The 13,647-nt window shown below is 54.4% G+C and overlaps 2 protein-coding genes across 8 annotated transcripts; one reads left to right on the forward strand and one right to left on the reverse strand.

Annotated features, from left to right (window-relative positions):
* The first annotated feature begins 2,149 nt into the window (after nucleotides 1–2,149).
* On the forward strand, nucleotides 2,150–8,516 carry SLC22A7 (solute carrier family 22 member 7). 2 transcript variants are annotated; one of them, XM_069488618.1, is made up of 10 exons: nucleotides 2,150–2,648; nucleotides 3,287–3,414; nucleotides 3,550–3,704; nucleotides 3,817–3,985; nucleotides 4,800–4,923; nucleotides 5,262–5,371; nucleotides 5,832–6,046; nucleotides 6,182–6,290; nucleotides 7,030–7,236; nucleotides 7,660–8,516. In XM_069488618.1, the coding sequence occupies exons 1-10, from the start codon at nucleotides 2,256–2,258 to the stop codon at nucleotides 7,712–7,714; spliced, it is 1,665 nt and encodes a 554-aa protein (XP_069344719.1). In that variant the 5' UTR covers nucleotides 2,150–2,255; the 3' UTR covers nucleotides 7,715–8,516. The 2 variants fall into 2 exon arrangements, with proteins under 2 accessions (XP_069344719.1, XP_069344720.1); XM_069488619.1 differs by having other exon boundaries at nucleotides 2,151–2,648; nucleotides 3,311–3,414.
* CRIP3 (cysteine rich protein 3) lies at nucleotides 8,223–11,451 on the reverse strand. Of its 6 annotated transcripts, none has more exons than XM_069488620.1 (9): nucleotides 11,344–11,449; nucleotides 10,932–11,026; nucleotides 10,469–10,526; nucleotides 10,243–10,374; nucleotides 10,034–10,087; nucleotides 9,407–9,478; nucleotides 9,177–9,271; nucleotides 9,023–9,080; nucleotides 8,223–8,846 (listed from the first exon to the last, which is right to left on the reverse strand). In XM_069488620.1, the coding sequence occupies exons 1-9, from the start codon at nucleotides 11,384–11,386 to the stop codon at nucleotides 8,785–8,787; spliced, it is 669 nt and encodes a 222-aa protein (XP_069344721.1). In that variant the 5' UTR covers nucleotides 11,387–11,449; the 3' UTR covers nucleotides 8,223–8,784. The 6 variants fall into 6 exon arrangements, with proteins under 6 accessions (XP_069344721.1, XP_069344724.1, XP_069344727.1 ...); XM_069488622.1 differs by having other exon boundaries at nucleotides 8,789–8,846; nucleotides 8,974–9,080; nucleotides 11,344–11,451; XM_069488623.1 differs by lacking the exon at nucleotides 10,034–10,087 and having other exon boundaries at nucleotides 11,344–11,448.
* Nucleotides 11,452–13,647: the final 2,196 nt, after the last annotated feature.

Genomic DNA, 13,647 nt, shown 5'->3' on the forward strand with positions numbered 1-13,647 from the left:
AGACCCCGTCTCTACAAAAAATTAAAAAAAAAAAATTAATCAAGCATGGTGGCATGCACCTGTAGACCCAGCTACGCAGGAGTCTGGGGCAGGAGAATTTTGCTTGAGCCCAGGAGTTTGAGGTTACGGTGAGCTAGGTTGTTGCCACTGCACTCCAGCCTGGGCGACAGAGCACGACCATGTCCAAAGAAAGAAAGAGGCCACAGATCTGAGTTTCCTAAGAGCTAACCTAAAGAGGGAGGGACCACTGTATGATTGTCAGCTATTTCTGGTATTAAAGCAGGACAAAACTTCCCATTGTGAAAACTAAGGCACCACAGCTAATGCCTGAGGTTGGCCCCATTGGCTATTCTCTCTTGCTCTGGAAAAACCAGAGGGAAGAACCACTGGATGGGCCACAGAGATGAGGTGGCTACAAAACTTACCTCTCAGGAGCTACAAAGGGTTATGGCACTTTACATATTTTACATGAATAATATGACTGTGTGGTATTTAATGAAGGAAGAACCGGCAAGTGTGGGGCCAGGCATGGATGAGAGTGAGAGGGATATGAGGTGTCTCTCCTCCAGCAGGTCTTCAGGGAGGACTGGGTGTCCACCAGCTAAATAAGGAGGCAGCCAGCTCTGCCCAAGGGACCACACTGAGGTGTGGCAGGCTGATGGACGGGCTGGCGTGTGGAGACCCAGGGGAGAGGAGCTGGTCCTGGGGCCATGACATGGGCCAAGCTGAGGAGCTGGACTTCCTGGCCCAGGCAGTGGGAGTTGGTGTAGGGTTTTAAACAGGGATGGAGCCCTATTAGATTTGTGTTCTGAAATGTTCACTGTGGCGGGTGTGTGCAGACTGGGCTGAAAGGGCTAAGACTGGAGGCAGGGAGGTTTGTGTAATTTGCTCAAACCCTTGGGAGAGCTCCCCAAGGGCAGGGACTGTAGCCGAGGCACCTCTGTGCCTGTAGAATGCCTAGGCTGCGCTAGAGGCTCCACAGATATCTTGCTACCGTCACCCCTGTCACCACCTCCACCATCCTCTGCCTCTGGCTGCCATTCACTACCCTCATGCCCACGCCTGTCAGCACCCACATTAACACACACCATGCCACTGATTTAGCTCCCTTCCCAGAGCTTTCTCAGGGAGTCCTGCCTGGAGCAGACTAGGACATCTCTAGCTCAGCAGCATGGGTCAAAGACGAGACTCCTGGACTGGGGTCAGGGGCCCTGATTTTTCTCTTCAGCTCTGCTGCTGAGTCATTGTGAGACCCCAGCAGGTCCCCACCCTGCCTTTGGTTGTCTTATCTGTTCAAAATGGGAGCTAGATCAAATGGCTCTGCTAGCCTGGTGTTTGGAGAATCAGATCGAATAAATCTGACATTGCTGGCTTCTGCTTTGTTTTTATGGAGAACTGAGTGGGAGGGTCAGAGTGAGAAAATCCTGGGTCCCAGGCATTGTGAATACCTATGGCAGGACCTTGGCACGCCCCCTCCCTCCTTACCCCTCCAAAGGGTAATCTGGGAAGCTCCTGAAAATAGGGCAATGGGACAGGAAGGAGGGGCCACATGCATGGGGAGAGCCCTTGAGTACAGCAGGAGTGTGATGGGTCTGGGATCCCCAGAGAGGTCAGGCTGCCCAGTGTGATTCCAGGCGAGGCCTTAGGCCAGGGCATCAGCTCCAGGTGGGGGCTGGGGTACGACGAGGCCTCATGGCTCAGAGAAAAAACTCTTCACCTGGTAAGGGCCCAGCTTTCAGTGCTGAAGCCCGGGCTGTCAGCCAAGCCGTGGCTGCAGCTGCAAATAGGCAAGGCTCACCTAAGGTCTCATAGGACGAAGGGCACCCAGGGAGAGCTGGTACCATGCGCCAGGCACCTCCTCTTCTTACAGACCCCTGGAGTGCTGCTGACCAAGGGGCTAGCAGCTCATGTCCTACACCCTCACCCAGGTACCTCATCATGGTGGCCCAAGGCTCCCCTACTTGGGCCCTGAGCACTAATGTGTAAGCTCCAGAGCCACGCAGTCAGTGACCTCTGAACGGAGCTGCCCCTCCTCCCAGGAACTAGGCCAGACAGGCAAGGGTCCTGGAGTCCTGGGTGGCTGGGGAGGGCCCAGTCCTGGGCCAGCCCCCGAGGGCTGGATTCTGGCTGCAGGCTCTCCACTCATCTGTCCCTCCACTCCTGCCTCCAGAGTCCAAGGGTCCATGTGGTGGGCAGGTTGAGCTGTGCTGGATACACAGAGGGAGGCTGCACCGGACGGTTGGTGGGTGAGCAGCATGGGCTTTGAGGAGCTGCTGGAGAAGGTGGGCGGCTTTGGGCCCTTCCAGCTGTGGAATGTGGCACTGCTGGCCCTGCCCCGAGTACTGCTGCCCCTGCACTTCCTCCTGCCCATCTTCCTGGCCGCTGTGCCCGCCCACCACTGTGCCCTGCCTGGTGCCCCTGCCAATTTCAGCCACAAGGACGCATGGCTGAAGGCCCACCTGCCCCAGGAGCCTGACGGCAAGCTTAGCTCCTGCCTCCGCTTTACCCGCCCCCAGGCTCTCCCCAACAGCACGCTGTGGGGAATGGGGCAGAGCCCCGGGGAGCCAGAGGGCAAACCCTCCACAGTGCCCTGCTCTCAGGGCTGGGAGTACGACCACTCGGAGTTCTCCTCCACCATTGCAACCGAGGTACTTGAGCCCAGAGGATGGGGGACACGTGAGTGGGATGGGCCTGCTATTGCTGTGGGTGGTACAGGCATTAGATACCTCATTTTCCTCTTAGAGTCTCAGTTTACCAATCTGTAGATGGGCTCTATGAATACAAAACACTTAGTTTAGTTCATGGCTGGTAGTAAACGGCCCATACACAGGAGCTGCTATTAGTATCATTAATTGCATTAATTGGGAGGTGATTAAGGCAGGGAAGGGCCAAGGTAGCTCCAGGGAGTTGGAGCAAAGAGCTGAGAAGGCAGTTTCTTCAATAAGAGGTGGAGAAAACAGATGCCTCCCTTTCTCCCTCCCTCTTTTTGGGCCCAGGTCCAGTATTTACACAATCCATCTGGAGGTGGAGTGTGGGAGGAGGCAGTCTCCCCGGGCAGGGGGCAGCAGGACTCCTGTCCATCATGGTCAAGGCCTTCAATGGGAAGAAGCTGATGCTGCAGGGTTGGGGAGGGGCAAAGTCTCCAAGCGCCCATGCTAGGGTGAATAGTTGGAGGTCTTATTACCTGCTATGGAGGTACTAGAATGGCACAGTTGACCTCAGAAGGCCCCAGGGTCTAGAGAGGAGGGGCTGGTGCCAGCTGGAGAGGGGCTTGTACCCACAGGAGGCCCCTTCCTGCCTGTCCTTACAGTGGGATCTGGTGTGTGAGCAGAAAGGCCTGAACAGAGCTGCATCCACCTTCTTCTTCGCTGGTGTGCTGGTGGGGGCTGTGGCCTTTGGATACTTGTCTGACAGGTGGGGTGAGGCATTGGGCCAACAAGGGAACAGGCTGGGGGGGACCCTCTCCCACTAGCTGGGGCATGGACCTAGTCTACCTATGTCTTGAAACCTCCCTCCACAGGAAGCTGACCCTGCATGATCCCTTTGCAGGTTTGGGCGGCGCCGTCTGCTGCTTGTGGCCTACGTGAGTTCCCTGGTGCTGGGCCTGGTGTCTGCAGCCTCAGTCAGCTATGTAATGTTTGCCATCACCCGCACCCTCACTGGCTCAGCCCTGGCTGGCTTCACCATCATCGTGATGCCACTGGGTGAGGCAGGCGAGGGACAGGCAGGGCCTAGGGGGCTGGAGGAAGGCAGTCGTCAGGGCGAGACTGAGCCACATTGGCCCTCACTGTCTTCCTGTTTCCTGCCCCGGCCCAGAGCTGGAGTGGCTGGACGTGGAGCACCGGACCGTGGCAGGCGTCCTGAGCAGCACCTTCTGGACAGGGGGCGTGATGTTGCTGGCACTGGTTGGGTATCTGATACGGGACTGGCGATGGCTTCTGCTGGCTGTCACCCTGCCTTGTGCCCCAGGCATCCTCAGCCTCTGGTGAGGACTGCAGGCAGCTGGGAAGTGGGAGATATAGGAAACCAAAGACAGACTTAATGAGAGACTGAGATTTGAAGACAGAGAGATTGAGAGATGAAGGGAAAGAGAAACAGAATCAGTGACCAAGAGACAGAAGAAGGTGCAGAGACCAATATAAAGAAGATGGCAAGGGACAATGAGAAACAGAGAACAAGATAAAGAGAGACAGAGATGGAGAGCTAGAGAAAGAGCTAGTGAGACAGAGAGTGACAGAGATTAGGACTGAAAGGTAGCTTCAGAGGGACAGATGGAGGCAGACACAGTGAGAGACAAAGACAGAGCCCAGCACACACTGAGGCTGGCCCCTGCAGGCGTGGGGATGTGAGTAGGGCCAACATGGAGGGTGACAGGCCAAGCAGGGTGGGCATTTCATTGCCTCCCAAAGGTGAACTGGCTTTAGATGAGCCTTTTGCATATGTCTGTAGGTCTATCTGTCTCTTTTATCCTGAGCCCTCCTGCCACTGCTGGGAAAAGTGCACGGCTAGTGCTGGGAGCTAAAATCTTGAGGATGAGGCCAATTCACTTGAGTAAGGGACTCCCAGGCTGTGGGGGACCCAGGCGTAGGCAAGGAAGTGTGGGAAGGGGTAGCTTTTAAATTGGGCCTTAAAAAATGAATAGGAGTTCATCAGGTGTAGAGGGGCTGTAGAGGAGATCCTGTTCCATGCTAAGGGGACTGCAGGAGCAGAGCCTGGAGGTTGTGCCTGTGGCGTGCCCGGGAGGGAGAGGTGGCTTAGGGTACTGACTTCTGGCTGAAGGGCCTCTGCCTATCCCCTAGGTGGGTGCCTGAGTCTGCACGTTGGCTTCTCACCCAGGGCCGTGTGGAGGAGGCCCAAAAGTACCTGCTGCGTTGTGCCAGGCTCAATGGGCGGCCTGTGGGTGAGGACAGCCTGAGCCGGGAGGTGAGGGTGAATGTGTAATGTGAGCCTGTGTGTGTGTGTGTGTGTGTGACACATATATGTCAGGAAAAGCCCTCAGCCCTATGTGGAGAGTTCCAAACTGTTTAGGATGCCCTATCTGACTCTGGTGGGCCACCTCCATCACTCAGCTGCCATCCTTATCAGCTCCATGTACATCTCCACCGTCCCACCCCCCCTGCCCCCCCTGCCCCCCGACCCCCCTACCCCCACCACTGCAGAGGGGAGGAATAGAGACTCAGAGAGAGAGAGAAAGAGCAATGTCCCCTGCTTAGACCACAGAGCCAACTCTGATGTCACAACCTCACTTCCTCCCCCACTAGGCCCTGAGCAAAGTGGCTGCTGCGGAACGAGTGGTACGACGACCTTCGTACCTAGACCTGTTCCGCACGCCAAGGCTCCGACACATCTCACTGTGCTGCATGGTGGTGTGGTAAGGAGGGGGCTGGCTGGGTTTGGCGGGGCGGGGGAGGGGCAGGCCGCAGGCTGGTGCTGAGTGTGAGAAGGGTGAGGGACCAGGGGAGTGTAACTGTGGAGCGCAGGAGGCAATCTGGCTGGGGGAGGTCAGACAATGGAGCGGGCGGCAGAGAAACATAGGTTCAAATTCAGGCTCTGCCACTTCCTAACTGTGTGACCCTGGACAGGTAATTTAGCCACTCTGAGCCTCAGTGTCCCTTCTGTAAACCAAGCTGCTGTAAGGATTACGGTAAAGACGCTTTGACCGCTGGCACACGCTGCCCACTCCGGAGGGATTACTGGTGTCAGGGACGGTCCTAGGCAGTGGGCTCTGAAGGGGGAGAGGTCGTCCCTCTAAAAGGCAAAGTCTTCCCGACAAGAGAGGACAGAGAGGGATGGAAAGAAGGGTCCCCGAGTGGCACTGCGACTCCTTTCAGGTTCGGAGTGAACTTCTCCTATTACGGCCTGAGTCTGGACGTGGCAGGGCTGGGGCTGAACGTGTATCAGACGCAGCTGCTCTTCGGGGCCGTGGAGCTGCCCTCCAAGCTCTTGGTCTACCTGTCCGTGCGCCACGCTGGACGCCGCCTCACGCAGACCGGAACACTGCTGGGCACGGCCCTGGCCTTGGGCTTTAGGCTGCTGGTGTCCTCGGGTGAGCCCTGGGGCCCCGCCCACTTCCCGGAGGACCTTTCCCGGGAAGGGGCCCCTCAAAGACTCCGCCTCCTGTCAGGGAAACCCTTGGCTCTCGCACAAGACCCTCTCACTGCCCGAACCCCTTTCCTTCCAGAGCGCAAGTCCTGGAGCACCGCCCTGGCGGTGATGGGGAAAGGATTTTCTGAAGCCGCCTTCACCACTGCCTACCTGTTCACTTCAGAGTTGTACCCTACCGTACTCAGGTGAGGGCACACTGGGTCCCAGGCAACCGACCTGGGGGATGGGGCTTGCTAGTCACGTGTCTTAACTAACACTTCTACATACACACTGCATCCCGCCCCTCTCACTCATTCTTTACACCATGCCCAAATACAGAGCTAATCAGGACCGTGTTTGTCCCAAGTCTTGAAGAAGGCCAAGCTTTTTAATCTTATGTACTATGTGACCCTGAGCCAAGTCAGACAACCTCTCTGGGCCTCTTTTAGAGGAAAACAGTCCTCAGAAGCCCCATGCTGCCTACCCCCATGCCATTCACCGCTGGAAGACAGAGCTGCCCTTGGGGGTTGTCTCTGGACGTAAGGGGCTCTTTCAGCTAGCTATTGGCAGCGGGAGAGGAGACTTCTAGGCACCTGGTTATGTTCAGAAAGACTTAAGCCGCCTCTAACAACATGGCAGGGCCTGTACAGGCTTTTTCCTTCCATACTACCCTTTTCCCTTGCCCTTTCTGCTGACTCTTCTCTTTCAGTGGTGCTTGATTGGTACTTTGTCAGAATGGGGACCCTATCCTCTGGTGGGTGCTGACCTGGGGGCTCCTGGAGTAGGGCTGGGTGGGAAGACCAACTGAAGGACAGCTTAGCTTTCCTAGCTGTCTGGGGAGAAGGGGCTACCAGGGTCTGCCAGCCTGGGAGGGGAGACCTCTGGTGCATGACCCCAAGTAGGTATCAGCACCACTTGCCTCCTTAATCCTCTCTCTCTGAACAGACAGACAGGTTTGGGGCTGACTTCACTGGTGGGCCGGCTGGGGGGCTCTTTGGCCCCACTGGCGGCCTTGCTGGATGGAGTGTGGCTGCCACTGCCCAAGCTTGCTTATGGGGGGATCGCCCTCCTGGCTGCCTGCACTGCCCTGCTGCTGCCAGAGACGAGGCAGGCACGACTGCCAGAGACCATCCAGGATGTGGAGAGAAAGAGGTGTGTGCACAGGACTGTGTCTGTGTACATGTGAGCACATGCATGTGGATGCAGGTACTCAGATATCTGACACCTTAGGATTCAGAGGAAAACATATCTGCACGTGTGTACTTGGTGCATGGATGTGAGTGTGCACAGGTGAGTGTTCAGGGTGCATGACCTAGGGTATGTAAACTGTGTGCATAAGAGTATACATGAGTCCATATGTGTGTACACAAATACTTAAGGTTGTTCAGGAAGAGGTATATGTGTGCACACTCAAGTATGCCTACACATCAGGGATGTGCACAAGTTTGTATGTGAGTCACTTGTGTTTGTATACCAGGAGCTGGGGAGAGCCTTGGGCCAGGCCTGATGGGGCAGGCTGGGGTGGTAGGGTCAGGGATTAAACCCCACCATTGCTCATGACTCCTTCCTCCCCAGTGCCCCGTCCAGTCTTCAGGAGGAAGAGATGCCGATGAAGCAGGTCCAGAACTGAGTGGGACTAGGGGCAGCCTCCACAGAAGCTCTGCAGCAGGGGCTGGGACAACAGAAGGGCAGGCCCTGTGACCAGGCCTAAGGGCATTGAACCCTCTGCTAGGGCTGGAGTTGCCACCGGTGCTCCCTCCATGTGCTTATCTAGCCTTGACTATTTGGCTTCCAGGAACAGGTGACTTCCCAGAATGCAGGGCGCTGCTGGAGGTTCTGGGCACCCCTCTCATGGCTGGGGAGGATTCTGTAAATAAAGGTGCCCCTTGGGTTGGTGCAGCGGTGAGGAGCTGTGGATGGGAAGCCACTGAGTTTGCCCTAGGCTCTGATCCTGGCTTCACTGTTGATTTGCTGTGTGACCTGCAGCATGTAGCTTTCCCTCTCTGAGCCTCAGTCTGTTCATCTCCCAAATGGATAATGAAACCTCTTGGCAGACCTTCTCACAAGATCTGTTGTCATGCTCAAATGAGATGCTGAATAAGGTGTTTCTTCTAGAGATGGTGCTAAAGATAAGACTGTCCTATGATGACTTCTAGTACCAACAGGGCTGGTGGGCATGCTGTCCACTCTGTGGTGCTAGGGGCTTCCAGTGCCAGGCCCAGGGGACCAGAACAGAGCTCTTTGTTCCCATGGCTGGCCCAGCTACCTCCAACGCATTCTGCAAGGCAATGCATCCCTCCTCCCCTGCACTCCTCATCCTCCAACCCACTGTCTAGGCCTCATGCCCAAAGGAGAGCTGAAGGCATGGGAGCCAACATTTTATTGGAGAAGCCAGAAAGGCTGAGACTTAATAAACACAAGTTTTATGAGTACGTTGAAGCTCCAGAATTTTCTGGGGCAAGGGGGTGGGAAGGCCAGGAGGACACCATTGAAAATAGGGTGGCCTGTGCCCCCTAACCAGATAGGAATGGGAAAGGGAAGAATTGGGAGAGAAAGTCCAGACTTTCTGGCCTACCACAGGGCCTAGGCCCAGGTCCCCAGGATCTCATCTTCATGAGACTGGAGAATTTTGCAGCTCCCACTGGACCATGGAAGGGATGATGGGAGGCCTGAGTTCGGGTGAACTCTCCTGTGAGCATCTCATTTGGATTTTATCTCCACTGGGTCGTAGATGTAGCAGCCCACATCACCAATGTTCACACCTGAGGGAGAGGGCCCAATCACCAAGGGCCTTGGGTCTGGTGGGTGTTGGGTTGAGAGCTGGAGGGAAATGGAAGGGGCCTGGGGTATGTTTGACCACAGGGGAAGTTGTCCACACATCCCACAGACCGTGTACATGCCACACTTTAGGCCCGGTGTCTGGGGTGGGGCCGCCCACCTTTGGGGCCAAACAGGTAGCCGTAGCAGGGGATGTGGCAGTAGGGGACTCCATCATGCTGGGACACAGAGAGAAAGAGAGCTGTCTCAGCCTGGCTCTCTTCCCATCTCCAGCCTCCCTCCTCCCAACATATACCCATCCCTGCCCTGCTCACCTCAGCATGACTCCCAGCAGTCAGGGTCTTGCGGCAACGCTGGCACCTCAGACAGGGTCGGTGCCAATTTCTGCCCAAAGACATTATCTTCTCAGCTGGTGGTGGAGAGAAGTGGTAGTTCTTCCATTCTAGGGGCAGGGCAGGGAGACCCACCTGCCTTGGATCGCCTCCCTGCCCTTTGCTGTCCACCATGATCCTCCCTCCCCACCAAGCTTTCCATCGTCACTTACCAAAATAGACGGGCTCCCCACAGCCAGGGCACAGTGAGGTCTCCCCAGTGAATGTCTTCATGTGGAGAGGGCCTTTAAGGGGAAAAGGCCCTGGCTAGGGGTGAGGTGGGGGCCAGGGCCTAAGCAGGGCTCACCAGCACCTGCCGGCACATGGCTCTGTCTTCTTCCATCCCAGAGCCCCCCCATCCAAGCAGCCATGAATCTGCCTTCCTTCGGCTCAGACCTGAGCCCCTTTACCCCATGTCCTGCCCCATCCCCTATCTGCATTAGGGACCTACTGCTCCCTTCTCATGCTCCTGGGGGCTCAGGTGCCTACCAGCCCAACCCTGTCAGCAACTCAATCCTCAGGAAACCTGAGCTGATATAGGAGCTGGCCAGGGCAGGGGTGTCAGGTGTTGGGGAGCACAGTGTCATTGCCCACTCCAGGGGGTGGGAGGAAGGAACAAGGACCAAAGGAGAGCAGTTGAAGAATATGAGGGGCTGGCCCCATCCAAATGACCCCTCATTCGTTAGTCATTCCTTCCATGGCCCTGGCCTGGGAGAGGCCTGAGTTCCAGGCCAGCTTTGCCTCTGACTAGCTGTGTGAATGTACAAGGTCACTTGCCCTCTCTGGATCTGTTTCCTCACCTGTAAAATGAGGGTGACGATGCCATCTGCCCAATTTACCTCTTAACTCAGCAGCTGACATGAGAGAATATTAAAAAAGGGGTGCCATGGATAGAGAAGACTTTGCCAAGAACAAAGTATAGTCACTTGGCCCTATTCCCTGCTCCAGCCTGGGGAAGGGTCAGGAGGAGGAAAAGGAGGAGGGGAAGCTGAGGCCCAGCCTCACTTACTTTTCTTGCCTTGGGGGAGGCCAGTCCTTGGCCTGGGAGGGCTGAAGCTGTTGGGGCTGAGGGGTGCGGTGCTGGCAGGGGTAGGAGTTGGGGGGTTGTACAGGTAGGCACCCACACCACCAATGTTCACCCCTGCAGAGAGAATAGGGGAGGTCTGGCTTGAGCCTCCAGTTCCCAGTCACAGAGAGTTCTGCTGCCCCCTTGCCCCTTCTAGTCTGGTACTTACCCCTGGGTCCAAAGAGAGCCCCGTAGCATGGCTTGTGGCAATATGGCCTCCCGTTGTGCTGGGCACAGGCAGAGGGAATGGGGTCACTCAGGGCCAAGGGAACCCATGCCCCACAGGCCTTCCCCCAAGACAGGCTGCCAGGCTTGTCTGTCCACTGGCCTGGTCTGAGGGGTTGGGGGTGGGCTGGGATGCCAGAATTGCCACTGTGCTCAGGGAGGAAGGGCAAGAGCAGCCAGGAGGTAATGATGCTTCCCTCCTCTCCTAGTCCCCAAAGCCATGGGGTCCACTGTCACAACACAGGCTCCCAAAATCCTGGCTGCTGCGGGGCCCACCGAAGTGTGGCCTTGGGGTTGGCTGCTGAGGTTGCCTTTCGCAGGCCTTCAGGGCTGAAATTGGGAGCTGGTGCCTGGGAGGCAGCGACAAATACACAAATACAGGGCTGTGCACCCTGGCTGGGCCTCACCTCTGCATGTCCGCCGGGGGACAGGACGCTGTGGCAGCGCTCACATTTCAGGCAGAAGCGGTGCCAGTTCTTGCCCAGGGAGCTCACCTTCTCAGCTGTGGGGGAAAAAATGGAACCGGGCTGCAAGGAGCCGAGCTAAGTATGGGGCGCCCTCCTTTTCCCCCTCGGCCCTCTGGGGGAACCAGCCTGGCCTGCCCTGCTCCCTGGACACGGAAGAGTCTTTGGGAGGCCAGCTCCATCCCGCCGGTGCCAAACTCCGGCAGAGCCCTCGGCGGAGGGGAGGACTACCACGCGCCGCGCCGCTACAGGTGAAGTGTGTCTGGGACCACACCGTGGCCGGCACTCGCGTCCTCAGGGAACCCAGCAGCTCACATTCGCCCCTTCTCCTTCCCTTCCTCAGCCCCGGCCTCACCAAAGAAGACGGGTTGCTGGCAACGCGGGCAGGTCCAGCTCATGGCTCCGCTCGGGCAGCCCTGGGTAGGTGCAGCCGTGGCGCCGGGGCGCCCCTCCGCGGCCCCGCCCACCGCTCCGCCTGGAGCCTCGCTGGGCGGGCTCCCGCCTGCTCGCCACTCACTGGCCACCAGAAATTTACGACCGTTCCACCTGGGAGACAAAGGCGATTTCGCAGTTACTTCAAAGAACGTCAAAGCCTCCGTCCAACCCATAGGCAGGAGAGAGGGTCGTGAAGCCGAATGGGCTCCAGACTGGAGGGCAGGTGTGCAATGAAGACGCCCGAACGGCTGGCACACTAGTTTCTGGGTTGGTAAGGACAGGAAAAATGTCCACAGTGCAGACGCCATCAGAGAACTATTCTCTCCCCAAAGCGAGGGGACAGGTAATTCTTTGAAACCGTTTAATTCCACCATGTCAGTCTAGCAAATGGTTGAGAGCAACGTTATCTGGAGCCCATATCTGCAACCCTACTTTTTGGCTTCAGGCACATTACTTGACCTCCCTCTGCCTCCGTTTCCTTATCTGTACAGTGAGTATGATAATAGCCTCTACCTCATAGGATTGTTTTGAGAATTAGATGAGTTAATACATGCAGAGTGCCCAAACAGCCCCCGGCACATAAATGCTATAAAAGCGATAGCTATCACTATGATGGGTCACTTAATGAACTCAAGACTCTGAGTTTGGAACCGTCAAAACGTGGTCTGCATACAGTGGTTTGCTTATTAAATTGTAATGCTTGTAAAGTTTAAAAGTATAATTTAAAACCAATTACATACTTCTAATTTAGTTTGCTTTAAGATTTTAAAATATTTTTTAAAAGTAGCTCAGCAGTGCTTCAGAGGACACGTCAAGAAATTTAAATCCACAGAATGGGAGGAAATATTTGCAAATCTGATAAAGGTGTAGTAACCAGAATACATAAATAACTTTTATAATGCAATAATAAAAAGACAATCCAATTAAAAATGGGCAGTCTGAATAGACATTTTTCCAAAGAAGACATACAAATGGCCAATAAGCACATGAAAAAATGCTCAACATTATTAGTCATTAGGGAAATGCAAATCTGGACTACAATGAGATATCATTTTACATCCACTGGGATGGCTATAATTAAAAAAATAAGTGTTTGCGATGTGACAAAATTGGATCCCTCTTACTTTGTTGGTGGCAATGTAAAATGGTGTAGCCACTTTGGAAAACACGTAGTTCCTCAAAAAGTTAAACATAGAGTTATCATATGACCCAGCATTCCAACTTCTAGGTATATAATCAAGAGAAATGAAAACATATGTCCACTCAAATTTGTACAGTGGCTCACACCTGGAATCCTAGCACTTTGGGAGGGAGAGGCAGGCGGATTGCTTGAGACCAGGAGGTCAAGACTAGCCCGAGCAAGAACGTCACTCTATCTCTACACAAAAATAAGAAAAATTAGCCCAGCATGGTTGTGGATGCTTGTAGTCCTAGCTACTCAGGAGGCTGAGGCAGGAGGATCCCTTCAGCCCAGGAGTTTGAGCTGCAATGAACTAGGATGAGGCTACTGCACTCTAGCCTGGGCAATAGAGCAAAACCCTGTCTCAAAAAAACCAAAAAAACAAACAAAAAACAACAAAAAACTTGTATGTGAAATGTTCATAGCAGCACTATTTACAATAGCCAAAAGGAGGAAACAACCCAAAGTTCATAAACTGATAAATGAATAAATAAAATGTGGTATATCCATATGGTAGAATATTATTCAGCCATAAAAAGGAATGAAATACTGACACATGCTACAACATAGATGAACCATAAAAACATTGTTAAGGAGCCAAATTCAAAAGGCCACAAGTCGTATGATTACATTTATGTGAAATGTCCTGAATAAATAGACCTATATAGGGACAGAGCAGATTGGTAGTTGCCAGGGAATTGGGGGAAGGGAGAATTGAAAGTGTTTGCTAATGAATACAAGGTTTCTCTAGAGGGGGATGAAAATGTTCTGGAATTAGATGGTGGTGATGGTTGTAAAACGTTGTGAATATACTAAAAACCATGAATTGTACATTTTAAATAGGTGAATTTTATGGTACGTGAATAAAGTCTTAATAATAATAGAACCTGAAGAGAACTAAAGCAAAGAGGTTGCTCAGCCAACGAGGGGCAGGAGGGAGAGCTGATCACTTTGTGCCAGTGTTCCAGAAGAGGGGACAATCTCTCAATGAAGGATGGTGGCCAACCAAAGAGTTTTCTGAAGTTCCTTTGCTACATCAAGTCT

This window comes from Eulemur rufifrons, chromosome 15, assembly GCF_041146395.1.
Source record: "Eulemur rufifrons isolate Redbay chromosome 15, OSU_ERuf_1, whole genome shotgun sequence".
Lineage (NCBI taxonomy): Eukaryota > Metazoa > Chordata > Mammalia > Primates > Lemuridae > Eulemur > Eulemur rufifrons.

Coding starts and splice junctions, on each gene's coding strand:
- CRIP3 (XM_069488620.1), bottom strand. CDS start 11,386: ATGAGCTGGACCTGCCCGCGTTGCCAGCAACCCGTCTTCTTTG. Junction 10,527..10,931: donor CCCCCGGCGGACATGCAGAG/GTGAGGCCCAGC, acceptor GCCTGTGCCCAG/CACAACGGGAGGCCATATTG. Junction 9,081..9,176: donor CTGCTGGGAGTCATGCTGAG/GTGAGCAGGGCA, acceptor TCTGTGTCCCAG/CATGATGGAGTCCCCTACTG.
- SLC22A7 (XM_069488618.1), top strand. CDS start 2,256: ATGGGCTTTGAGGAGCTGCTGGAGAAGGTGGGCGGCTTTGGGCCCTTC. Junction 3,705..3,816: donor CATCATCGTGATGCCACTGG/GTGAGGCAGGCG, acceptor GCCCCGGCCCAG/AGCTGGAGTGGCTGGACGTG. Junction 5,372..5,831: donor CTGTGCTGCATGGTGGTGTG/GTAAGGAGGGGG, acceptor GACTCCTTTCAG/GTTCGGAGTGAACTTCTCCT.